Consider the following 27,392-nt stretch of genomic DNA (forward strand, 5'->3'; position numbering starts at 1 on the left):
ACCATGTCCCTGCTCCTCCCCTTTGCCACCACTGCCAGATGACCTCTTCCAACCCCCCTCCAACCCCCACCTCCTCCCTGTACAGATATGGTGCCTTCTGGTTCACACTTGCTATGAATAACAGTCCTTCCTGTGGATAGCTCAAGTAGACGTCAGTGATTACAAGCACCAGGTCTTACTCTAATGACATTATTCTTGTGTTTAAAAAATAAAAGTGCAAAACCTGTGGTCACACTGCCTCAGTCCTAATCCCTCCTCTCCCATGTATGTACATTTCATCAAATGACAACCTCGCTGTGCCTCAGTTTCCTTCTCTGTCAAACCCGTGGGGTCACACAGAGAATAAGTAAAATTGTACATGGGATACCTTCAACAGAGCATGACATATAAACTCCAATAGCACCATCATTATCTTTAGTGTTATGATGTGCTCTGAGCCTTAGGGGGCAGAGCTGAAAATAACGGGGCTGAAGGAAAGATACTTCCTCTCTTACGAGGCTGAAAAGACACCACCCACTCTACCCTTTTTCTCTTTCTTCAGATTGCTTGCTCTGGGGACCTGTGCCATTAATGATGCAAAGGAAAATCTAAAACATCTTGGTGTTACTTTCCCTGGGATATTGAGTCCACCAGACAGACAATAATTATTGAAGCCTGTCTAGTTGAACCAGTATTGGCCGAGACTTCCTGTCTGCTGGGGAGGAATAAAACAGGGATGAGGATCAACCTAAAAAGGAAAAGAAGCTGAATATCTAGCTGTGTGGCCATCATTGTTGGTCTGGGAAGGGGGAGAAGCTGAGGCTGCTGCATTCAGGAAAGTTCTCTTGGACAGCATGGCCCTGTGCTGAGCTCCAGCTGCTGCCAGCCCATCCACACAAACAAAGGAAAGGAGTTCCTCCTCCTGGATTCCTGAGAGGAGCTGCAGCTGAACTTTGCTACCACCCAGGCAGATGCCCATCCTGCACCCTGGGTAGTCCTGGACTGGTCCTTGCAGGACAAGATGGGCAAGATGGGAAGAAGATGGAGGTGCCAGGGAAGAATTCCATGAGCCAGGGGTACTTGCCACAGCTGTGGGCAGAGCCTGTGCCTGCGGGCATCCAATTGACCTGTTGTGAATGGGTTCCATTTGTCCTCTGTCTTCCAGCTCAGCACGTGGCTCGGCCCTGGACCCCTACTCTTCCTGCAATAAGAACTGCGAATGCCAAACTGACTCCTTCACTCCAGTGTGTGGGGCAGACGGTGTCACCTACCTGTCAGCCTGCTTTGCAGGCTGCAACAGCACGGTAAGGGAGAGCTCCTGAAGGGGAGGGGAGAGTGAGGGGAGAAGTCAGCCAGAGTAGCTTACTATGCAAGGTCAGGGACAGGAGTGGGCCACCACAGGTGCTCCACATCTGCTATTCTCCTTTAGAGTGACTTTTTCTCAGCCTTCTGCCCTGCTGCAGTGGAGGATCCTCCATCAGAAGGATGAGAGGACAAACCAGCTCTCCAGGTCTTCTTGCCAACTCAAGTGGGTTTCCAAGAAGCTTCAGGGAACACCTGAGAGTGAAACTTCAAAGCAAGCTGTACATATCAAAGCCAGAAAAAAAGATTGTGGCTCAAGGTCCTGGCAAAGGGAGTCAGTGAAATAGACTGTCTGCAAATGTCGTGAGCTCTCCATCACCAGAAGTATGTAGAGAAAGACCAGAAAAACATTTGCCAGGGAAAGTCTCTTCTAGATCTAACTCAAATTCAACCTCTTCCCCATTTCATTTCTTTTACCTTTTTCTTTCCAATTAGATGTTTCCTACCTTTTCTATCTTCCCCTTACTGTTTTTTTTTTTTTTTCCTTGTTTTTCTTTTTCCTCCTCAGTGTGAATTTAACAATTGTCTGTCAGCCTGCAGCCTTCCATGTTCTTTGGAAAAAACTTGATGCTATGCGACTGGCCACACTGTCATGTTGATCCTACCTCCAGATGTCTCTGGCACCTGCCCTTCTGTACCCACACACTATCCTGGTGCACACTCCACATCTCTTGCTTAGACCATGTGGTAGTTGATTATCTGAACTCCTAGGGTGGTCCCCTCTGCTCTGCCTTATATACTGTGGCTGGGAGGCTTTCTCTAACCCTACACATGACTTTTTGAAGTGCCCTACTCTATCAGGGCTAGGCACTGAGCCTGGTTCTTGTGCATCTTCCCCTCATGGCTTCTGCTCTTCCCTTCTGTTTGTGGTATTCAGCTTTCTCCACATAACCCTTTTTTACTTCTCTCTCTAGCTGGACAACTCCTACTTGTCCCTCAATACCCTATTCAAATGTTCCTCCTCAGAAACGACCCCTTTTCTTTTTATAGTTCTTGCCTCCAAAGTCTTTTGGCATCCCTTCTTTCCTGGAGGCCCTTCTCATTTCACTGCAGTGGTGTACTAGAAGTGCCATCATCTCTGATCTTTAGGTTCCTTGAGAAGGGCCATCATCTCCCAGAAGTGCTTTGCAAATGCCTATGCAATACACAGATGGTGAGGAAAATACGAAGGCCAACTGGTTGCTTTTGTGGAACTCAGAGTTGAAAATCCTTCCTTCCCTCCCCTTCCCACATCCTGTGTCTTCCAAGAGCAGCAGTTTCTCTGAAAGAAGAAAAATGGATCATTTATTTTCATTTTCGAAGATTTCATTTCTTCCTTGCTTTTAACATTTAGATTCCTGGCCGGCTATTAACATTTTCTATAGAGAAAATAAATCACCATGGGTGGGGGGAGGGGGAGGAACTGATTTTTAAATTAGATGACAAAGCATTTTTTTTATATGAGTGGAAATAAGTATTAAAAAAAGGATCGGGACCTTGAGAATGGTTAAAATAAAAACACAAGCTATTATTTTTTCATAGCAACAATTTCATTAACATTTTTAATATCCAAAAAAGTTATATTATAAATCAGCCTCGTTTATTGTCTTTTCTTTAAAGAATTAAATCGACTCTGTGTAGCCTAGCATCCTAAGACCAAACGAGTTTTTATTGCTGGGACTGCACTGACCAAAAATTGTCTTAAAAATTGCATTTCCCCTGATCTTGCATGGACGAGAGGATTATTGAGTAAAAGCCTCAGTGGGACCACGGCTGTTTCCAGCTGCTGAAACAGCAGAGCTGTGGAATGCAATTAGAAGATGGCAGTCTCTTGTGCTCACCTCTGGACATGTCATTTATTCCCCAGACACTTGCCTTTCTTTCACATTACTCGAGGCCTCAAACTGCTGGGCTGCAGGCAAGGCATGGAGCTGGTTCCCAGGCAGTTGCAAACTGAAGAAAACACGAGGCCCCTGAACTGGGTGACTGTCAGGGGACCATTTCCTCCACATGAAGGCAGATCTCTGGATGCCCTAGCTTCCAACAGGTGAATGAGTGATTTGGGGGACACAAAGCTATGCTTATCCTGGAAAAGGGTCCTTGTCAAGGTCTCCCCTTAAAAACAATCACAACCATAAAACTTTCCATAGTGGCTGGCTTTATCAGGAGTTGGTTCCAGGCCAGGTAACAGGGCCTTTCATGTGTCACTCATGGCTCATGGCAGCTTGGCTCAGAGTCAAAGGAATCTCAGAATGACATCCAAAAATGAGCAAAAAGCAATTTGAATCTTTTAAATCTCAGCTGCAGTATTTTGAGAAAATGCCAAAAGTGGTAGATTATATTCCTGGTACATTAACTCCTGTCTTCCCTCCCTCCCTTCCCTCCTTTTTCTCTTGTGGTTTCCAAGCTCTTAAGGAGATTCTTCTGCAAGAGAAAGTCTTCCTAGTCTTCCTTACCTCTTGTACCTTTCCACACTGGTTCTTCCACTGTCCCCTGGAGGCCTCCACCTTTCCCCGGGTAACCCCAGCCACTCTCCCTGGTTTCCATCAGTCCTTGTCCCCAGCCCTCCACCCCATCTATGTTATTTCTTTCATCCCCACAGCCACCTTTTAGTTCCTGACTATAAATAGGGTCAGTCACTCACCAAGGTCACGCACTAGAAAGTGGAGGAACACAGGCTCTCTAGACCCACACCTGGTATCTTCCTCCACACTCTGGGACTCCCCTTTTTAGGATCCTCATGTTTTTACTCCCTGAAACAATCTCTTCATATATGCTGTCCATAATCAGAGCATTCAGCCTTCCCCTGGCTTTAGCTATCCTTCCAGCCTCTACCTCCCTTCTGCCTTTTAAAGAGGCACTGGCTAAGAGGAACTTCCTCAAGCCCTGCCCCCAACACACCGAGCTGTCCCTTGCCCCAGGATTTTTGCATGTGCTATTCCTTACACCTGCAGGAATATTTCCTGTCCAGGCCCTGTTTTATTCACTAAGGCTCACCCTCTTTCAGTGCTGCTGGGAAGCCTCCTGCCTCATCACTTCTTCCAGGTCTGTGTTGGTGCCCTTCCTGCTGACTCCCCCGCATACCTGTTGTCACCTTGCAAGACTCTTACCCCACCTGTCCTAAAGGCTGATTTGCCTCTTTAGACTCCAAGAATGGGGACTCTGTTTTGGACCTTTGCATTCCCAGTATGAGCAGTGCTCTGAATTAAAGTCCCAGACTTCCTAATTGTCCAGGTGGAGCCCCATGCTAACCTGAGAGAGGTGACAGGTGACAGCAACACTGTACAACAACCAGCGGGCAGGTGGATTGGATGGTACCAGTGTCAAGAATAACAGCCTTGCAGCTGGGGTTGTGGCTCAGTGGCAGAGTGCTTGCCTGGCACATGTGAGGCACTGAGTTTGATCCTCGGCACCACATAAAAATAAATAGAATAAGGGTATTGTGTCCATCTACAACTAAAAAAATATTTTTTTAATAAAAAATAAATTAAAAAAAAGAATAATATCCTTATCCTCTCACATTTCTCCCCACTTTATAGCTTCCATCAAGACTTCTAAGAATTTCCCCCAACTAAATTAGACATGAATAGGCCAGCCAATCAAATAGTTCTGATTATAGGGGAATCTGGTCAGCATTAGCATTTTCCTGCTATTAGTTTTCCCTTCCTGCCTTGGTTGAGATTTTTTTGTTATTGTTTTTAATTTTCTTCTTTCATATCTTCTTGAGTGATAGCAATGAAAGTTTCCAAGACCACATTTAATGTATGATTTCTAATTCTGCTCATTGCATATGACCAGGAGGGGTGACAAAAAGATTGCAAGTTAATTTTGCAAGCTTCCTTTGGCATGAATATATTGTCCAGATTGTTTCCATACCTTTCACTTTCAGAAGTAATTATTCCAACAGAAAGCATGTTAGTTTGCTGCTGACTGACTACTGGGGGTTGTAGCCTTCTGATGTACTGAATAATTGACTTAAAAAAAAAAAAAAAAAGCTTGTATCAGCCACACCACCAATAGAATGTCAAAAGTCAATACAAGTCCAGCACAGCAGTTTGTAGGGTACTAATGATAGATGACTAATCCATCCCCCAGATAGGCAACAAATATTTATTGAGTGTTTGTTTTAGCAAAGCGCCAAGTAGGTTCTGTGCAGGGAGGAGGATGACTCCACTATGCCAGAACACAGGGAACGCGCCATTCTATATCACAGGTCTCAGCCCTGGCCACATGTTAGAGTCTTGTGGGAACTTTTAAAATGGGAGACCCTGCTCAGAGATTCTGGTTTCCTTGTATTGGAGTAAGACCCAGGCATCAGTACTTTTTTTAAGCCCTCCCCATTATTTTAGACTTTTAATCCAGCTTGGACACCACTATTGTAATTTGTAGTTGTTCAACCTTGTTATTATTGACATTTGGGGTCTGATAGTTCTTTGCCATGGGGGCTGTCCTATGTACTATAGGATCTTCAGCAGCATCCCTAAACTCTACCCTCCAGATAAACCCCAGAAGGCTTCCAAATTCTTCGGAAAATCACAGATGTCTCCAGACATTGCTAGGTATCCCTGGGGGGCATAATCACCCCCACTTGAAATCACTGCTCTAAAAGTAGGAATGAGACAAGTTCTGAAATTCTTATCTTTCTAGAAACAGGTCAGCCCTGAGCTACCACTGAATAACTGTCCTTTAGTCTCCCTCTCATTATGTGTGCCCACTGCAGAACAGTCTGGAGAGTTCACCATGTCCACCCATCACAGCATGAGGGGCAAACTGCCTGTGCATCATATCTGCCCCCAAAATGTGTTTCATGGGGCCCACGCAAAAGGTTATGTGTATCTGGATTTCTGGCCTCTCTAAGAAAGTTGAAAGATAGCTAATGGATCCTATGCCATGTTGGGCAGCAGTTGGGGGAGCTGAGACATGACTGGCCCCTTGGACAAGACTCGTGCTCTATACTTAGCCACAGTTGCCACCACCAACCATCCTGTACCTACCCCTACCCCTCAACTTCTTATTTGTTTCCTGTCTAGCCCCAGAGGCTTAGGGCTTGTGAAACCCTCTCATACAGCCTGGCCACATGTGCCCAGAACTGATTATAAAGTGTGTGCAGCTTGTCAGAAGGGCCTTGCAGCTACTCTGAAATCAAATCCTGTCAGGACATCTGATGCACTGCAGACCCTGTCCTGGGAATTGTAATTGTAGTGATGAATAAGGTAAGGAACCCGTGTTGATAAAATGAGGCGTAATACATTTATGGAGTTACCTACAAGGGGCACCCAAAAGTGACACTCAGGCTGGCCTTATGATATGGCTAAGGTAAGAACACAGTATAAAACAGTACATAGATCATGGAAGAAAATTCTTTTAGTAAAAAAAAAGAAAAATCTAAATACATGTATACCTTTGCTTTGAAGAAAGATTGGAAGGGTACATAGCCAACTGCTCATAGATGGCTACCTCTGGTTAGAAACTAAAAAATTTTTATTTCAGATGTTCTGTATGTCAGAATTCTCTAAAATCAGCCATGTATCACGTTTCCAATAAGGAAAGCCTTGTTTTTGTTTTTTAAAAAACCACCATTAAAGGATAGATGGTTATATTCAAATAGAGGGAAGAGACTAGGTAGACAGTGGATTTGTGAGGTTCTGTCTGCTGGGGTAGAAATTGGTTCTGGATAAGGTGGGCCCACGAAGGAGGAAATGGACATTTTTCCCAGGACCAGGCCTTCCTCATAAAGAATGAACAGGAACTTTCCTGGTGGCCAGGCCTGTAGGATATTGCCACATGGATTGTGCATAAAGGGGGACATGGAGGCTTGAACCTCATGGTACAGGTGGAATTGGAAGTCAGGAGAAATGGCGGTAGAGCCTGGTGTTCATTCTGACCTCCAGCCCAGTCCTTCGCCTTTCTGTGCTCTGAGGTGGCTGAAGAGATCGAGCCTTTCTGCTCCTCAGAGTCCCTTCCCTTTTCCCCTCCAGCAGGAGATACTTAAGCTGTCAGGATGTGCTCCCTCCTGCTCAGGCACTTCAGGTTGGGAGTGAAAGGTAGACTGAAATCTTGCTTTCATCTCAGAATTTTTCTCCCTGGCCATGATCCTGCAACCAGTGACTTCACAAGGGAAAAGAGAATGTACTTCTTCTTGTGGTTTATCAGTATCCCCTCTGCCTCCAGTGGGCTATTGCTCATGCTCTTTGTGATGAGATCTGAGATCTTTGCCTTGAAATGCCACCTTCAGCTGGACCAATGAGGTGATACATTCTAAGCCACAGAGACAGTAACAAATTCCAGGAGAATGTCTGAGGAGCTTCCATGAATCATGAAAGAATCCATAAATAGCTGCTACACACAGGAGTATATCATCGTTCTCAGGAAGGAAACCCACTCTGTTGGGGTGGTGTCACCAACCCCTTAATCTCAGTGATTAGGATGCCAGGTATACAAAAGAGCAAAGATTCCATAGGCAGAAACAACATGAGGTGGACTGTGTCAGCACTGCTCTGGCAGGCTCCCCTCCTGGATGCCAGGACCAGGCCCAACATTGAGTAGAAATTGTCTCTCCTTCCTGGTAACTGAATGTTATATAGGGAAGAAAAAGATGGTGCTCCAGAATGTTGAGGGTGACCTTGACCTTTCAGGTTTGCAAAGCAAACTGTTACAAATAGCATCCATGCCTATTCTACTATCCCCTTAGAAAAGGAATCTTGTAACCCAGAAGTCCATTTTATGTGTACCATTAATAGGAATTGATCCATCAGTATTGAATGTGGGGGAACAAAACTAAAACAACTTTGTCAGTGTTTTTGAAACACTGCTGGCATGTATCTTGTTCTTATAATATGAGCTGTCAAAATAGTGTGCTTATGAATTTCCTTCATCCATAAAAAACAAGTCCAAGATTCCAGAGAATCATTTTTCTGTATTTTTGGTCTCTGGCTTTCTTGTAATTATTTATCCCCATCATTGCGTATGAACAGAAACATTTCTCAATTTTTATTAATGACTGAATGTGGAAGAGGAGTACAGTTTTAAGTGGCATGCTGTTCATTCATTGATTTCTTTTTCATTCTTTAGCATTATGGAATGTTTACTTTTTTTTTCAGTAATACCTTTATATGTTTCAAAAAATCAAAAACTTATACAAAAGGAGAAAGCAAGAACTCTACCACCCACCTTTGTGCCCCATTCCTCTACCTCTCTCAACCCATCAAGGAGACAATTGCTGTCTTTGGTTTTTTGCACAGGTTGAGTTTGCCTTATCTGAAATCCCTTCTTGGAAATTTCAGATTTCGAATTTTTTCAGATTTTGGAATGCATAATGAGCTATTCGTAAACTATATGTAACAAAAAAGACGCATCTTAGCTGAAGGGGCTGGAAGGGCCTCTTTCTTTCTGGGATGCTGAATATCCTGTTGTGCACCGTGTTTTGACTGCAACCCATCAATGAGGTTAAGTATGGGATTCTCCATTCGTGGCATCATGTCAGCTCTCAAAAATTTTTGGAGTCTGAAGCATTTTGGATTCTTAGATATTCTTCTCTGACACTGACCAGCAGACATTTTCACTGGTCGTATATTGCTTTTCTCTTCTGGAATTAACCCTGCAGATGCCTTGTTTCTGTCATCCATTCTGGGTTTGCCTGTCTTTGTCTATTCAGGCTGTTATAAAAATATAAACTGGGGCAAGGGGGTCTTACAAACAACAGGAATTTATTTCTCACAGTTCTAGAGGATGGAAATTTCTAGATCCAGGCACTGGCGGATTGGATATGTGGTGTGGGCTCACTTCCTGGTTCTTCTCGCTGCAACCTCACATGGTGGCAGGGGAAAGGCAGTTCTCCAGCTCTCTTTTATAAGAGGACAAATCCCATTCATGAGGGTTCTGGCCCCATGACCTGATCACCTCCCACAGGCCTCACTCCCAGCTTCCATCACCTTGGTGATTAGGTTTCAGCATGAATTTTGGGAGGACACAATCATGTGTTGGGCACAGACCATACATAGCATTACTCTTGCTCAGATTTGCTTAGAGCCTTTCCCTACTTTGTGCCTACCCAGCTCTGCTCTCCTTTGTCTTGGCTGCAAACCCATGGCAGCTTAACCTTGCTGTTTCCTCATTCCATTCATGGGATGTCAGCTAAATGCTCACATTTAGCTCATCCAGACAGGGCTGCACAATCACTGTGCCAACCACTCTAGGAGATAAAGACGTCTCATTTATCTAATTCCATTAGGGGCATGATCCCGGACTAAATCCAGAGTGAATCCATTTCAGAAGGGGTTTTCTACTTCTTGGATCAGGCAGTTTCCCCTTTTTGGGTAAATGTGATGTAATTGAGCCATAACCTAGTAATGGGGCCAAATTAGACTGTATGGAGGTACCAATTACAGATTACTTGTTAAACCAAGCAGAGCTCACCAATCACATGGTTTGTTCAGAGAGTTCTGGCCTGACCACCAAGTTACAGCACCCACATCATATTCCTTAGTGCTCCCAAGAAGCTGTGTGAGTCAGAACCCAGTTCCTGAGTCCTTGGTCAAATACAACCATAGCTGCCCAGAGGGGCCTGCTCCCTGTGCATACCTAACCATGCCCACCCTCCCCTCTGATTGTTGGGTGGGAAGAGATTTGGGAATGGAGTATGTATATCTGCTATGTATACTGCTGTTCAGTCAGTAAAATAATACCCATATATACTTTGAAAAGATAGGGTTTAATATAGGAATTAGAGTTTATGTGAACCTAGAAGAGTTGGGGAATTAGGGTCTGGAGGAAGTGAGATGAAGTAGCAGAGGATCTACTGACACAGGTGGGCAAATTGGAACTTGTAGGAAACCTCAGGAAGCTATATCCATGTGGCTGTGCAGCAGGACTGGAAAGGGGTACTCCGGAGACATCTGGAGAACCAGCTCACTTAAGATGAGTGTGTGGACTGCTGGTCAGTCAGGCAGCCTGGAAGATACACAGCAGGGAATGCCAGGACAGGCTGATACCTTCAGGTCTCCTTGTTTATGTCCAGCCCTGTGTCTGACCACATAGCCTTTGCAGAGTAGTGGCCTTTGCTTCACTTTGTAGGAGAGAGAAAGTGATTACCTGTCCATCCTTCAAAGTTCTCAGCTGGGACGGATGTCTGGGATAAAGGCAGATTAACAAAAGAAGAACAGACAGATAAAATATACCTCAAGGTTACAGGGGGGATATCCAAGGAATGAGTGAATCTCAAAGACATGGTTTTGAATTTGGGCTTCAGTTCCATTGTCCACTAAAACAAAGCTTGTTTTAGTGGACAATGAAGGTCAGTCATGGGGAGGTGACCAGGAAAGTGTGGTCAGTGAGGGAAGTTTTGTTTTGCAGTTGTGGGTTGGTTACTTTGTCATCTTTCTCTTCCTGGTACAGAGAGGAGATTCCCCAACACAGATTTTCAAACATGTAATTGTGTATGTCTATATCCCAGCTGCTCAGGAGGCTGAGGCAGAAGAATCACTTGAACTCAGGAGTTCAAGGCTAGCCTTATTTAAAAACAAAAAAACAAAACACAAGATCTCCTTTATAAAGTAGAACCTCATTTATCATTTGGTCATAACTGTAGCTTCAACCAACCGCAGAAAATATTCAAGGAGGAAAATACCATGTTGGTACTAAACATGTGGCGGTATTTTTTGTCATTCCTTAAAAAATATAGTGTGGCAACGATTGACATAGCATTTACATTGTTTTAGGTATTATAAGTCACCTAGAGATGATTTAAAGTTTGTGGGAGGATGTATGTAGGTTATATATAACCTCATATTTTGGTATCTGCAGGGGTTCCGGGAACCCAATCTTCCTTGGCTACCAAGGGATGAATTTCCTTTATAAAGCAGTCATTTCTCTGTTGTCAGATCTTCTTCTATGTCTACATTTTTCTCAAAAATCAGTTCAAAATGATCCTTATGCCCAAGAGGCATTTGCTGGGCTGGCATATTCTGATCTGTGGCTCCTACCTTCTAAATCTTGCCATGTTCCTCCTCCTGTCGAGCTCTCCTCAGGGTGGGAAAGGAAACTCTGAAAAATAGCTCCCAGCCTTAGATGGAAGAGGGGTGCCATGTACAGATCCAGCCCGGCACCTCCTCAAGCTCAAGTGTCAGGAAGGGACATATCAAATGACCTAGGAGGGATCTGGGCTGCAGATTGTGTTCAGGGGAGTCCTGAGCAAGTAGAGATGACACCGCAAGTAAAGGAGGTCCAGGGAAAGAGCACAGGGTAGGAAGGGCAAAAACCCAGACCAGGGCCCTGAGGGGCTCCAGCATCTTAGGATGGGGAATGGGAGAAGGTGCCAGCAGGAAGGATGGGCAAGGAGTAGCCAGAGAAGTTGAGGGGTGGGGGGACAAGAGAGTGGAGCTCCTGTGGGTGGCGGAAGGGTCCTAGATATGGAGCCCACCAAGGAACTCAGCATGATCTGATTCATGTGTGTAGGGACAGAAGCCAGTTGGACTAAGTTGAGAGCAGGGCAGAAGAGAAAGTGAGGCAACGTGCATGAACAGCTGGGTAAGTTTGGCTATGCTATTGGTGAAGGCAGGTTATAGTTTTTACCCTCGGGTAGGGGGAGGAGAGGCATTTTATGTGATAGTTGCTTCCTAGTAAAGGCAAATTCATTCCCAGATGTATTCTTTTAAAATTATTTTAATACAGATTGTACCAAGTAACTGGTTTCACTGTGACTTTTCTATATATAGATTTTCAACAGATCACGTTCACTTCCCTTCTCTCTTTTGCCCTCCCCTCTCTTCCCTACTAGGCCCTCTTCTACCTTGAGGTCATCTTTTTTTTTTTTTTTTTTTTTTTTTTTTTAAGTTTCCACATGAGAGAAAGCATGTGATATTTGTCATTCGGTGTCTGGCTTATTTCACTTCTTTCTTTCTCTGGTTCCATCCACTTTACTGCAAATGACATACTTTCATTTTTCTTTATGACTGAATAATATTTCATTATATATATATATATATATATACATTCATCTGTTGTTTTTTTTTAATCCAGTTACCTGCTGATATACTTCTAGCTGATTTCATGCCTTAGTTATTGTGAATAATGCTGCAATAAACACGGGTATGTGGGTGTCTCTTTTGTATGCTGACTTCATTTCCTTCCTATATATATCCAAAAATGGTATAGCTGGATCATATGGTAGTTCTACTTTTAATTTTTTGAGGACTGTTCATACTATTTTTCCATAGTGGCTATATTAATTTATGTCCCTACCAATGATGTCTAAGGATTCCTTTACATCTTTGCCAGCTTTTATATTTTTTGGAAACTATTCATTCTGACTGGAACAAGATAGACTCTAAGTATAGTTTTGATTTGCAGTTTCCTGGCTATAGTTATTTTCTGATATATTTATTGGCCATTCGTATTTCAAGAAGTGTCTGTTTAGATCTTTTGCCCATTTCTGATTGCATTACTGGTTCCTTTGATGCTAAGTTTTTGGAGTTCTTTTATAGATTCTGGATATTCATCTTCAGTCAGATGAATAACCGGCAAAGATTTTCTCCCATTCTGTAGGTTGTGTCTTCAATCTGTTGCTTGTTTCTTTTGCTTTGTAGAAACTGTTTAATCCCTTTGTCGATTCTTGCTTTAGTTTCCTTAGCTATTAGAGTCCTAGTCAGGAAATTGTTGCCTCTGCCAATATCTTGAAGTGTTTCCCCCATTTTCTTTGGTAGTTTCAGGTCTTAGATCCCATTTTTTGAGTTGATTTTTTTGGTATGTCATGAGAGAGAGGTGTTCATTTTCACTCCTCCATATGTGGATGTCCAGTTTTCTCAGCACCATTTGATTAAGAGGCTGTCTTTTCTTCAACGTGTATTTTTGGCACTTTAGTCAGGAGTCAGTTGGCTCTAGATGTGTGGACTTATGTCTGGCTACTCTATTTGTTTCCATTGGTCTGTGTGCTAGTATTGTGCTGTTTTGGTTAGTAAGACTCTGCTGAATGTTTGAAATCAGATACTATGAGGCCTCCAGGATTGCTCTCTTTGCTCCAGGTCGCCATAGCTTTTCGGATCCTATGAACCATAGGATTGTTTTTTCTCATTCTGTTAAAAAAATTTCATTGGTATTTTGATGGGGATTGCATTAAATCTGTATATCTCTTGGGGTACAGGGCCTTTTTAATAAGGTTAACTCTCCCAGTCCAAGAACCTGGGAGGTCTTTCACCTTCTAGTGTTTTCTTCAATTTATTTCTTCGTGTTTTATGGTTTTCATCATAGAGGTCTTTCACTTCCTTGATTCTTTATTCCTAAGATTTTTTTTTTCCAGGCTATTGTGAATGGGATTGCTTTCCTGATTACTTTCTCAGCAAATTCATTATTGGTGTGCAAAAAAGCTACTGAATATTTTAAAATCGTACTGGGGATTAAGCCAGGGGCCCTCTATCACTGAACCACATCCCCAGCCTTTTCTATTTTGAAACAGATTCTAAGTTTCAGAGGCTGACCTTGAAGTTGAACCCTTCTGCCTCAGCCTCCCGAATCACTGGGATTCTGGGTGTGTGCCACCATGGTAGGCTAGCTACTGATTTTTGTAAGTTGACATTGAACACTACTATTTCACTAAATTTACCAATTCTGATCTTTTGGTGGAGTCTTTAGAGCTTTCTAAGTATAGAATCACAGCAGTAGCAAACAGGGATAATTTGACTTCCTCATTTCCTATTTATATCCCTTTTATTTCTCTCTTGCTCTGGCTCAAATTTCTAGGACATATTGAATAAGAGTGCTGAGACTAGCTACTCTTATCTTATTCTTGATCTTAGAGAAAAGACTTTTAGTTTTTCTCCTAACATGGATTCTAAAACCATCTGCTGAGCTTTTTCTACTACTTCTTAGCACTGAGCTAGAAAGAGGTGCCGAGGAAAGAATCTGAAAAGCACAGAGGTCTTGTCTGAGGAGGTCCTTGTCCCATAATTCTCATTTCCTCTGGGAGACAGATAGAGGCCTCTGTACTTAGGGATGGAGTAGCCTTCAAAGAGGGCTCGACTGGGCTAAGAGGGTCTCATGCAAGGAGGAAGGAGCTGCTGTAGCCAGAGGAGACCTCTTAAAGGGAGGTAGTATTTGCACTGGGATTTGTAAAAGATCTAGGAAAAAAGGGAGAGGGACAGGACCTCAGCACCTGGGAATCATTATAAATTCCCCAAGTGTGTAGATAAGACCAGCTACACAAAGATGCCTGGTCTGGGTAGACCACTTAGGAGAAAGGATATAGCCCCAGCACACAAAGTCTTCCCCCATTTCTACCCTACAGATAAAAGTCCCCATGTGGGGCACAGGCAGCCCTGTTGAGGGTGGGAACTTGTCAGGGCTTCTGGACACCCCTGAAGTCATCACATATAGCTTCATGGGATTGGAAAAAAAAATCTTTTTACGAATGTTATTTGTGGAAAGAGAGGAGGAATGGCTGTATGGGAGAAGAGCTAAGGAGGAGAACCGTAAAAGCCAGAGAGGGTTTGTTTGACCCTCAGGAGGATTTACCTGGGCATGTGCTTGGAAAGCCAATCGGTCCTGGGAAGGGAATCCATGAATCATTTATGACTGTTTTCACTTCGTATTCATTAAAGGCCGCTGCACTATTATTATTGAACCTTAATTGGCTTGGCACTCAGCTTGGCCTCTTCCAGCCCTTGCTCCTCCCTTTGCCATCAGAAATTCCTCGAGCGAGCAAGAGCTCACAAGCAAGGACTGTGCTGGGAACAGGGCGGCTGGGCCAGCATCACCAAAAAGATCAAATGGAATGCGGTCGCTTTTCTTTCTTCCCTCTGATCATATATTAATAAATGTATCTCATTGGGCTTCCGCTCTGCTCCCCACAAGCCTCTCTAAGCTGCTTGGAATCTCTTAGCCCTCTTTGCTTTCTCAGCCACTGGAGAACTTTTCCATCAACTCCCTCCTCTCACACATGACAGCACACATCCTTTGTTCCAAGTGCCACACTGGGCACTGAACCAGCAGCAATATGTGGGTTACCTGATTTACTTCTTTTAATACACTTCAGTGTAATTATAACTGCATAAAAGAGAAGACAAATTGGCAAGTAATTACAATGTTAATTTGGTAATGTTTTATCATATTGTGGAAACGCAATTTCCTCTCTAATTGTATTGGGGGGGACAGGTTTGTCTACGGTACAGCTTATTGAAGGATTCTTGAGAATGGAAATGAAACACAGGAGACAGGAAAATCAGCTCTCCTCCCCATAAGTATTCCTTTATTTGCATGTGTTTTTGCAGCCTCCTCAAAAAGCTGACTCGTTTATTCAGGCCTAATTAATGGAATGCCACAGAATGCATAATTAGGCCATGACGGCTTTAGCTGATGGATGGCTTTGAATTTAGAAACTGGAGATGCCCCCAGTTAAAAGCACTGAATGCTTTCTCTTTCAGAATCTCACAGGCTGCGCGTGCCTCACCACTGTCCCCGCTGAGAATGCGACCGTGGTTCCCGGAAAGTGCCCCAGTCCCGGGTGCCAAGAGGCCTTCCTCACCTTCCTCTGTGTGATGTGTGTCTGCAGCATGATTGGTGCCATGGCCCAGACACCCTCAGTCATCATCCTTATCAGGTAAGCCGTGGAGTAGCCCTGGGGATGCGAGAGTCACTGGGCTCTCCCCACTCCACTTGGTGTGCTCCTGGGGGTTTGGGGGGTCACACCTTTGGACTCTACATGAGTCTCACAGCCAGATGAGATAGGGCTGCAGCAAGGAACACAGCTGTCTTAGGCTAATAGGAATAATTGCAATCAATCAACCAATAGGGACCTCTGAGCAAAAAGTGATAGCAGGGCACAATAGAGAAGACCACATATCTTTCCAGGAAGAGCTTCTGCGGGTGACCATGTAAAGGAGTCTAAATTGTTCAGAGAGTAGAGTTGAAGTGAAGGAAAAATGGCACTGGACTAACCAAGTCTCTATGTCCAGCCCTGCTCTGCTGCTGATCAACCATACACTCTTAGGCATGACATCTTCCCCTAGACTGTTTTATAATCTGTTATGGGGGTGAGGTCACTGGTCCTGCCTTCCTCCTGCAGGGGCATGTAACCCATCAAGACCGTCTGTGTTCAAATTCCATAAAGACATGAGGGATTATTGTGCCAAGGGACTCACGACAGACAAGGGGTCACTGTTCTTGTACCACACCAAGTCATCCAGAATTCTGTCACTCAGGACCCATTCTGGGATCAGATGAGGTGCTTCAAAGGTGAATCACTCAGCAATATTCTGAGTAACTTTTATCATTTGCAAGGTCATCTAGCTTTGTGTGTGGAATCTAGAAGTGAACTGACCCACACCAATAGCATCCATCTGAATCAGAGGTAAGGATGCCACTCAAAGACTCACCTTTTGGGATGCAGCCATATAAGCAAACCAATGCAGTCCCAAGAGCTGGAAAGAAAAGTAAGAATGAAATACTTGGAAGCACCCTGAGTCGATGTACCTCATCAACTGATTTATCTGGCTTCTCTTCTTGTGCTGCCTACCACATTTCTTGGTCTTTGTTATGAATTCTTGTGGAAGAAGATTTATACAAAGTACTTATGTTACCCAAAAGGTCATTAGCAATCCCTTGAGACTGCAGAAGCATCAAAGATACAATAGCAAATTGCCATTTTATACTTCCTAAGTTTGAAAAATATATTTTTAAAATTCATACCCAGGACTTTACAAAGCTGTGGCCAAACTAGTAAAATCACATATTGCTAGTGGCATTGAAAAGCATCAGTCCTTTCAAAAAAAATAATATGGCAATGTGAGTCAGGAGCCATAAATATATTCAGACCCTTTTATGCAGAAACCCTACCCCTATCCTTCACCATTTACCTTAAGAAAATACCTCTCTACAAGCAAAAAAGACTCAGTACAGACAGATTTTTATTATAACGTTAACTATAATAGCAGAAATACCTGAATTGAAATAGTGAGTTAAATTATGGTACTACAACTTGACAGAATAATGAAAATTCTTAAGAATTTGAAGTGTGTTTATGAAATGAACCATTGAATTTAAAACTATATATGGAAGGTGATTACATATAATATGCATATGGACAAAATCCATCAGATCTCATGTATGGGTTTAGGATAGCTGCCTTATGAGTAGTTTATTTTTCATTAGAAATTCTCATGACGTTATATTGTGATATTCACACACAAAAGGCACCACAAAGCAGAAAAAAACGACCCTCACCACTTCCAGTAGCAATGGTTGGTCCCCTTTCTCTCTCTCCTTGACTTCCTGCAAAAACCCAACCTCTGGTGCTGAGTGGTAATGACGGCCAGATCAAACAGGGAGAGTCGATTGAAATCTCAGTCACTTCCAGATCTCAGCTTGATGAGCAGCTCATAGAGCTTTTCAGGAAGTATCTGATTCCCTTTAAACAGATCAACAAAAGACGTCCTCCATGACCTGGGCTGGGCCTTATCCACCTTCCAACTCCATGCTTAGAGGCACTTATCCTGCATGTTGAAAAGGCCAAGGTAGTTCTTCATTCCATCACTTTACCAGTCCAGTTTGCCATTAGCCATTGTAGATGTTCCAGGCCAGCACAAGGGCAGAGTCTGGGCCACAGCCCGGATGTGTGCTAGTCTTCACCCTGGCCCAGAATAAAACACTTGCCCTTATGCCAGACAGAAGCACACTGCGAGAACAATGCTCAATGTCCAGAAGCAAGAATAAGGCTGACACATATTGGGCCCCTCCTGGGTGCCAGCCCTGGACTTTTGTTTTGTTGTATTATTAGCGTTCCCCCTTTATAAATGGGGGAACCAGAGTGGTTAAGCAGTATTCTCAAGGTGACACAGCTAGTAAGTGGTGACACTAAGGCTGCATGCCTGTGCTTGCCTGGGAACTTTTGATAACACTCAGACTGAACCCTCCATTTCTTTATAACTAAATGCAAGGGAAATGATTTCTTATGGGAACCAGTTTTCCAACAGGATATGAAGAGAGATCTTAGCGCCTAGCTCACTTTGTTCCTAGTGACATGATAGCTGAAAGGAAATCAAATTTCAAGTGATAAATATTCTAGCTCATTATACCATCATGTTTTCTTGATAAGGAGAATTTGCCTTTATTTATGTGTCTTTCAAGTTAAACCTTCAAGTGAATGTGCTAAGACTGTAGCCATGGAGCCAATAACATTGAGGAACTTGGATTTTGTAATGTATTTAAAAGAGTAGGAGTTCTGTCCAGAAAGACACTGATCTCCTCATTGACACTGAACTGCTGTCTGCCTTAATCAGCCAGAAAGTCATGTCCCATTGCCTTGGGATTACTTAACTATACCATATTCTTTATGATTTTAAAAAGTATGTATTTTCCCAACAGTCACACATTTTTAGTTTTCCCTGAACATATCAGAATTGAGGGAAAAAGATTATAAAAATCACTTAGTTTTTCCCCAGGCTTCTGTAACAAAACACCATCGACAGTATGGTAGTTTGTAAACAGTAGATATTTATTTCTCACAGTTCTGGAGGACTAAGGAGTTCAAGATCAAGGTACCAGTAAATTAACTGGTAAGGACTCACTTCCTAGTTCATAAGTGGCAAATCCTGTGTCCTAACATGGCAAAAGGGACAGGGGATCTCTCTGGGGCATCTTTTATAAGGATATCCCATTTATGAGAGTTCCACCCTCAGGACTAATCACCTCCTGAATACCCCACTATAACCTTGAGGGTTAGGTTTGAAAGATTGAATTTGGGGAAGACATTCAGCCTGTAGCACACATGCAGTTGGTTTCTCTTGGTTAATTTAATAGTCACTTTTGGCCTGTCATACCAAAAAGCCAGAGACAGGCACCCCTGAGGCCCAGCCCAAGTGGTAGGTCATTGGATGGATGCTACTAAATTGTCAGATGAATGACCTCATCCAGTCCATCGGCAGGTTAAGCATAGTGTATACTGGATGGCCTGTTTCAGTTTGTCCCTAACCTTTATTTTCTACAAAACCAGTTGTTAGGCTGTCCTTGCACTGCATAGGTCTCTTGTCTTCCAGGCACACTAGATGACTCTGCCTAGCCAAATCCTTCAAGAGCCGAAATCGTGTGCTTCCCTGTGTGTGCCCTAGGGAGTCATGATGGTAACAGACAGGGGGTGGCATGCCATCAGTAGTGCTCAGGATGACCTGAAGCATGCAATTTAATCTCCATTCACACCACCAAGCCATAGGTTGGGCTACCCCCAGGTCATAAGTAGAAGACATCCGCACAGCCATCCACCGCTTACATACTGTGGGTTAGACACAGAGCTAGGACTGAGGACATAATGATGAGCAAGATGCAAATCATCCTTGACCTCAAGGGGAGAAGGCAAGTACTGAATGAAACACAAAGGAGGTTGTGTTATTGGTTGTATGGGTCCATCTATTCAGAATCAGTCATCACTTCCAAACTTGTATTGTCACTTAAAATATTTTACTGAGTATATTCTAGAAAATGGGTGGGAAGATCAATCTAAGGGACTCTTCTGGGTAAACCAAAGACAGAGAGATTGAATCAGTTCAAAACAAAGAACCATGATTATTTTCCCAAGTTAAAAGGTACTGACACATGATATAGATGCATTATTTCTCAAATGGTCCATCCGGGATATTAAAACATTCTAGTCTGGTGGATCTCACAAAATGAGCAGAGAATAACAGAGGCGTTCAGGGTTCCAGCTGGTTTGCAAAACAAAAAATTATTATTCTCAGTTGTTTTCCACGTGTATGTCTTTCACCAACTCAGGTTGCCTTCTATAACATTAGACTTTATGACCATACATTCGTTCTTCAAAATGACAAGATTAGCTCATTATTAAAGAATCACTATTAAATTCCTAAACTTAGCTCTTGGAGTCATTTAAAAAAAAAAATTAGGCTGGTAATAAAAAAAAAACCTGACTAGTAATTGTCTAAAGAAGGGTTGTGATAGATAGCAGCAGCAAATGACTCTGGGCCTGTTAATTAAAGTGGAGTGATAAGAATCTTTTTCCTCCTCTTCATCTCTTTTTATGTAGGACAGTCAGCCCTGAACTCAAGTCTTATGCCCTCGGAGTTCTTTTTCTCCTCCTTCGTTTGTTGGGTACGTATTCTTTCTCTCCCGTCTCAGTAACAAATTGGATGCTTATTGCCAGGTGAGTAAATTTATCAGTGAAATTGCTCCATTTCCTGGGTTTGTCCTTTTCTAATGATGTTTAATTATTAATAAACAAGAAAATCTTTCTCCCAGTTTAAACTCGGGTGATCCCTGGGTATCAGTTTCCACATATATCAACTTGTATCTGTGCCACCCTGAATTCTCATTGGTGTAAGGAGGAAAAGCAATGGCTCCAAAGAAGAAAAATACTTGATGGCACAATTTGGTACCATCATTAAACAGCCCATGAGCAGCTTGTGAAATGCTTCATTCATGGGGCTGCCAGGCAGGGGAGAGAGCAATGCCCCCAACACCTAGCCAATGGAAATTTCCATCCTTTAAATTTTTCTGAACAGATTCAGTTTATTTATTTTGGGTTTCCGGCATGGGCCAAATGCAACTGTGGTGCTACAGGGCCTATGTTCCATGATTTGGTCTGAATAGAAGAAATAAAGCCTAACCCCTCAAGACAAATGAACAGGACAGGAAGAGCCTGTGATTGGCCCAGAACTGTGGGGGAAGCTGGACCAGTCAGCCTGGTACCCAGCTCCCCACCGTGCCTGCTCTTATCTTGTTAGACCACACTGTTGCTTTATAGACATCCCTTTGTCAAGACCAAGATCAAGATAATTATTTTTTCCTTGACGATAGGGCAGTATTCTTTCAAAATAAACTTTAATGGCAACTGAGGGTAGAAAGGGAAATGAACTGAATAAACGTAAAATTCTTCATTCCAATTATTCAGTCATGGATTAGCACAAAGACCTAGCTAGAGAAATGTGTATAAAAATGTTTGTAATGATGGAAAGTTGGCAGCAACCCAAATGTCCAACAGCAGGGAATTAGTTAAATCAGTTATGGTCTATAATCCCAGTGGGATTTATGTTCCCCTTTAAGATTCTCAAAAGAAAACTATAGGCTTGGAAAGGGCACGTGATATGTGGAAGGGATAAAAAGAGGTCTATGATATATATTCCGCAAAGTACATGACATTAAAACAGTGTCAACTGAATAATAAGGTTATGTATATTATATAAATGTTTTAAATTTTTGAATATATATTGCTTTTATAATGAGACTAATTCCTATATGATCTTTAGAAGGAAAAAAAAATCACTCAAATCTATTAAAAGGATAAAGTCCTCCACTGGTCAATGGCAAATATATGGCATATGGACCTCCTCCCTTCCCCTTGTTGCCTGTAGCAAATAATCCAGTGTCATGATCATTGCTGGCATGCCTCGGACAAGGCCCCAGACTCCTCCACCACTGTCCACCACCGGTGGAAACTTAAATGTCATCTTTGTTTTCTTTTCATTGGAAAATGGAAATCCTATAGGTCTGAGGATGCCCCAGATAAAATAAGTTCAACACTAATTCTAACTAAAACATGTGGCCCTTCCTGGGAAATACTCTGCGAATTTCAAGCAGCTTATAAAACTCTACCTTGACACAGAGCTCTAGGATTTTTTTTTTTTAATTATCTTGCTACCCACTCTCATGGGGATAGTAGATAGATGGATATATAATACCAGCAAGTTAGAGACCCTCACTTCTGAAAGTGGTGAAACCATTCTACAGAAATTCAACAAAATAACATTTATTTAGCACCCACTGTATTCTAAGCTCCTGGGTCATACCTAGGTAAGTGACCATAGCCTTACCTTTAATAAGCATCCTCTCCTAAGCTGATGGGAGAAAGGTGAGCCTACCCTGTGTGCAGATGTTAAGGACTCAACATACCTTTTAGAATAATTTTATAACACAAAATGGAAAAAAAAAAGCATGATGTTTCTGAAAGTTAATGAAAATTATAGGACAACTGAAGACAAAATTGAAAATGATTATGTAAATGCAATACTGTTAAGATCATCTTGTGCTGCTGTAAAGCAATCTCACTATTTGTGTATCTGCCCCAGGAATAATCAACTAGGCATTACCTAGAAGGTTTTTCAACTTCTGTGACTATAATCCAGAGAAAAAGATAAGTTTTGCATTATGACCTACTACACACATGCATATGCATAGGTGCAGCTGAAACAAAAATTACATTGAAAAATACCTTCCGTGTGTATGACACATTCCCATAGTTTCTATTCTAGTCCATGCTTTTAAAAAGTTGGTCATGACCCACTACATTTATTTTATTGCCCATTATGGGTCACAAATCAGTTTGGAAAACCCTGCTTCAAAAGGATATGACACAGTTTCATCTTTAATTAAAAGCAGCTTAGCCAAGAAGTCTTGGCATTTGGCCTAATTTCATTTCTTGTAGCACCCAATAAGATTAACCACCATTATTATTAATGAAAGGCCAATGGAATAAATCAGATTCCATGCCATTGCCAACCTTTATGCTGGCCCTGCATAGTTGAAAGTGACAAGATCCGTGATGGAGTTAGCACTGACACAACAGGAACACGTGGAAAAGCCACCTAACTTTGCCTTGGGATGCAGACAATGGTTTGGAAAGAATGTGTTGTCCATACCCATACTAACGGTTATGCAAATTAGCAGGAAGAAGAGAGAGGGTGCTTTAGATGAAGACCTGGGGGTGAGCAAGGATATGGCATGTTTAGAGGCTGGAAAAAGCCCAGCGTGGGGGATAGGGCTTGCGATAGTGGTGAATTAACACTTTATGAGAAAGGTCAAGTGGGGACTAAATAATAAGGTGCTTATATAGTAGACTAGCTAAGGGAGGCTGGTGCTGAGATGGTGCTACTGCAATTGGGAAAGGTGTGTGGAATTGAAGGCTTATCTCTGAACAGAAGTATAGTTGACCCTCCATATCAGCAAGTTCAATGTTCAGTCACATTTACTTTTAAAGAAATTGAGTCTGTACTAAACATATGCATACTGTTTTTTCTTGTCATTTTTCCCTAAGCAATACAGAACTATACAACTATTGACATAGCATTTACATTGTATCAGGTATTATAGGTAATCCAGAGGTGATTTAAAGTATGGAGGAAGACGTATACAGGCTTTATGCAAATACTAGGCCATTAAAATAAGGGACTTGAGAATTCACAAATTTTGCTACCCGTGGGGGTTCTGGAACCATTCTCCCTTGTATTCCAAATATAAGAACTGAGTATGTGGAAGAGGGCAGCCCACAGTGACAAGTCCTAAAAAATGGCTTAGATGATGCAGTGAATGGGGATTTATTGAGACTGAAAGATGAGGAGCAATTTGGGAGTGATACAGACCAGCATTGTTCAATATAACTTTCTGTGATAGAAATGTTCTATATCTGTGCCACATGTGGCTATGGAGCACTTGAAAAATGGCTTCTGTGAGCTGATTGTAGTGATTTTTATTCAGTTTTTATTTAGGTAGCCACATGTGTCCAGTGGCTATCATACTGGACAGGTACTGACACACCACCTTTGGTGGGTCAGGGTAGAAAGAAGAGGGTGACTCAGCATAGGAAGACCTTACACTTGCCAGACACTTGGCCATGGCTAGTATAAGGAAAGTGGGCGGGACCTAGAAGTGAAGGTGACATTGGTGTACCTTGTTGATTTCCATTGGTTTTTCCTTGTAAATGAGTCTGTACAAAGGGCAGGACCTGTAGTAGTAACAATCAATGTGCACTGAGAACTTCCCCAGTCGCCCTGGAGTGAGGCAATATCAATGCAGCAAAGAAATTGAGGATGATAATCAAACTGAGGCCAAAGTGATTGACCTGGACTGAATAAAGTAGGTAGGACAAAGAAAGAAAGGAATTGTATTAAGTAGCCATAGTAAATATTGGAAAAAGAACTGGAAGCTATGGCCAAATCTTTGATGTCTGGCTTTGGGATTAAAAAGAGCAGTTCTGAGAGATGCCAAAGTCCAAAGAGGAACAGGGGTAAACAGGGCAAGTTGTTAAAAGTCCAGAGTGCAGAATTACATGTCCTTGGACAAGCTTGGTGTAGAGGAGGAAGCTACTGAGTGAGAAATTACAGTAAATTCAGAAAAAGCTGAATAACCTACTCTGCAGAATTCCTGGTGTTATTGTAGTCCTCCTTTACCATCCTACCATCCTGTTGCAGATATTCTGGTCCCTGTGTTGAGGGTGTGGACCAGCCATTTGATCAGGGATCTGCCTAAGAATCTTGCTGTTGGGGCTGGGGATGTAGCTCAATGGTAGCAATCATACGCAAGGACCTGCATTTATCACCAGCACTGGGGGGAGGGACCTGCTCCATGTCATGGCTGTCACATCAAGTCAATTTAATGGAAACACTAAGATCCATCCCTATCTAAGGTGCTGCGAGGGAAGTGAAAATAAGCAGGAGCAGCATCCTTCCTGCAGGGCCTCAGGTAGGCAAATGAAACAGGGATAGGGAAGACATAAGGTTGGGAAAGTTAGAGGACCTTAAATTTTAAAGGAAAAGGTTTTACTCAGCTGAGTAGTTACCAGGGTGGCACAAATGAGGGTTTCTGATGGAAGAGTGGAGATGCATTTGGAATTCTGATTTAGGGACGTCAGCCTAAGAGCATGGTGGTTTGGCAGGATGCAGGACAACTAATCAGAAGCACTGAGGTAAGAAGATGCTGATCAAGGCTAGAGCAGTGAGATTGAAAGACAGAGACCAGTGAGAGCCATAGAGTGAGACCACAGCTATTTAACCTCCTCCCTCTGTCCCCATGAGATCATAGCAAAAGAGAAGCTTCAGAGGCTCAAGATGAAGCTGAGGTTTTGAGCCTTGTGAGTGGGTCTATAGGGATGCCTTTAATAGGCCAAGATAACAGATGCAGTTAATCAAGCCTCTCCAGGGTTTTGAGAGGAATGAGCTGGGCTCACCACACAGTCTCCATCCACCAAAGCCTGCAAACAGCACTGGGAAGGTCACCCTTGAGGTGCATCTTCATATGCAGGGATCATTCCTGAGCAGATTGTCCAGGGATCTTGTCCAAGATTCATGAAGTACCCTGGGAAAGTATCTTGGGAACGCCTGATGTCACTCAAACCTTTGTTGAGCTCCTACTGTGAATAGAAAGACAAGTAGAGAACTGAGCACATTTAAATGATGCTTTGAAAATAGAAAGCACAGCTCACCCAGGAATCTTAGATGAGAGGGAGCAGGATACATTGTTGGCATGCGTGGAAGACCCCTTTCATTCACTATGCACTTATTTGTTTAATGCACAAACATTTGAGAGACACCAGATATGCACCAGGCTCTGCTGTTCTGGCATCACATATTGACCCCGATGCCACTACTGTCTAGGTGGCCTTGGGCAGCTATTTAAGGGGCTTTAACAAGTGTTCCAGGAATGAAATCAGAACACAAAGCAAATGCTTCCTGATGTCAACCGTCCAATCTTTCTTGGCATTGCTGAAGCAGAGAAGCACGTTCATTTTTTTTTTACTTGTTTTATTCATAATTTGTGATGTTCTGGGACACCAAAAGTAATTCTAATGATGGTTGAATTTAACAAAAATAACTTTACCCTCATCTTAAAACATCTACTGATAAAACATCCACTGATCCGTCTTATTCAATGGCAATATTCAGTGTTAAAGGGAACATAAAAACAAACATGCACACAATTGCACAGTTTTCATAAAGGTCTATTTCATTATTGGAGGGCAAAGTATTTAACAGTTAAATACATTTAAATGTATAGGTAACCGCATGACTGCAGCATTGGTAACTAGATAACCAATTCAACTACAAACCTGCTAACATGCAACTGTCTAAATATTTAAAATACAGCTCTTGTTCAGATCCTCCTTGTTTTGATCACCTTCCTGGCCGGGGCGGGGGTGGGGGGAAGCCTGATGGTCACAATGGAAATATATTAAGGCCAAATCTTCTGATATCCATTCCCAGAGGTTTCTTTCAGCTCGATTAAGCCTCCAATTCCAGGGCAAGCCCAAGTCTGTGGCCTCCAGCATTAATGCTCTTCCTGTCTACCAGAGCTGACAGAGTAAACTGCACACCAGGCTGTAGAGTCTGAGTGTAGTCCACTCCAATTAAACTAGAGTTGCTGACCTTTGCAGAAATGGAAGCAGTGGAATCCAACTGATGTTTAGCTGCAATTCCAAAAACGAGTGCTGTTAGTACCTGATGTCCAAGCAAGGTTTACTGAAGTGTCAAGATCTTCACGTACTTTCTGATAAACGGATCCTCCAAATTCTGTCCCATCATTGACATGAATGTGTAACTGAAAGTCCCCAGTTCTGTAGCCCACTGCAAAGTTATTCCTTATCAGCTTTGATTTGGCATTGTCAAAAATCATCTGGTACCCAGCAAGCCAGCCCTCATAACCAAAGGCAGCTGAACCATGGATTGCAGGTCCAACAAAACCAAAGTCAACATCACAACCAAGGTTTATACACTCCCTCTCGTAAGAAAACTCGATTTTTACCACTTTTCTTTCCTGTGTTTGGCGAGAAGGTAGCATCAAATGTCAGCTTCAAACCTTGACAAATCTGGTCTTCAGTTGGGATTTCTGTTCCCATAGTGTTATCAGTGAAAGTCAGACCATACCCACACCATTTATATTTGATCTCCAAGGTCCCAGTAACTTTACCAGTGTCTGTATTAGATGAACGAGATGTTGAGAATTCCATGCCACTGTATGACTTTGTTTTTACATCAAGTTTCACCAACCCAGTCTTGTTGAAGATATCTGTAGCAGCTTTGCCAAGGTCAGCATATGACAGAGGAATACACATTGGCCACAAGCAGTTCTGTCCAAAGGTCGCCATGGTGAGGCCACAGGAAAAGGTGACCTGGTTCCCCGCTGCTCAGCTCGCAGCAAGGCTGCTAGGCTTTCTAGGATGGGGCTGCAGCTGCTGCAACTGGAGGGCCAAATTTGCCCATCTTTTCAGCAGAATACACCTTTCCATATTCCTTTCTGGCTGGTGCTGGATATAACAGTAATTCCACCAGGTTAAGTGGATTCCATGGCGAATTCAAGTCTTGGCAGGTAAA

At 42.7% G+C, this 27,392-nt stretch overlaps 1 protein-coding gene and 1 pseudogene across 2 annotated transcripts in view; one reads left to right on the plus strand and one right to left on the minus strand.

Moving 5' to 3' along the window:
• Slco3a1 (solute carrier organic anion transporter family member 3A1) overlaps window positions 1-27,392 on the plus strand; it is a 304,202-nt gene that overhangs the window by 262,281 nt on the left and 14,529 nt on the right. For both annotated transcript variants that reach the window (XM_047542190.1, XM_047542191.1), the window contains exons 7-9: window positions 1,145-1,283; window positions 15,732-15,907; window positions 20,342-20,406. In XM_047542190.1, coding sequence (XP_047398146.1) covers window positions 1,145-1,283; window positions 15,732-15,907; window positions 20,342-20,406 — 380 coding nt within the window. The remainder of the gene's footprint in view (window positions 1-1,144; window positions 1,284-15,731; window positions 15,908-20,341; window positions 20,407-27,392) is intronic.
• Window positions 26,215-27,166, minus strand: LOC124978112 (voltage-dependent anion-selective channel protein 2-like; annotated as a pseudogene).

This window comes from Sciurus carolinensis, chromosome 2 (genome assembly GCF_902686445.1).
Source record: "Sciurus carolinensis chromosome 2, mSciCar1.2, whole genome shotgun sequence".
Classification (NCBI taxonomy): Eukaryota; Metazoa; Chordata; class Mammalia; order Rodentia; family Sciuridae; genus Sciurus; species Sciurus carolinensis.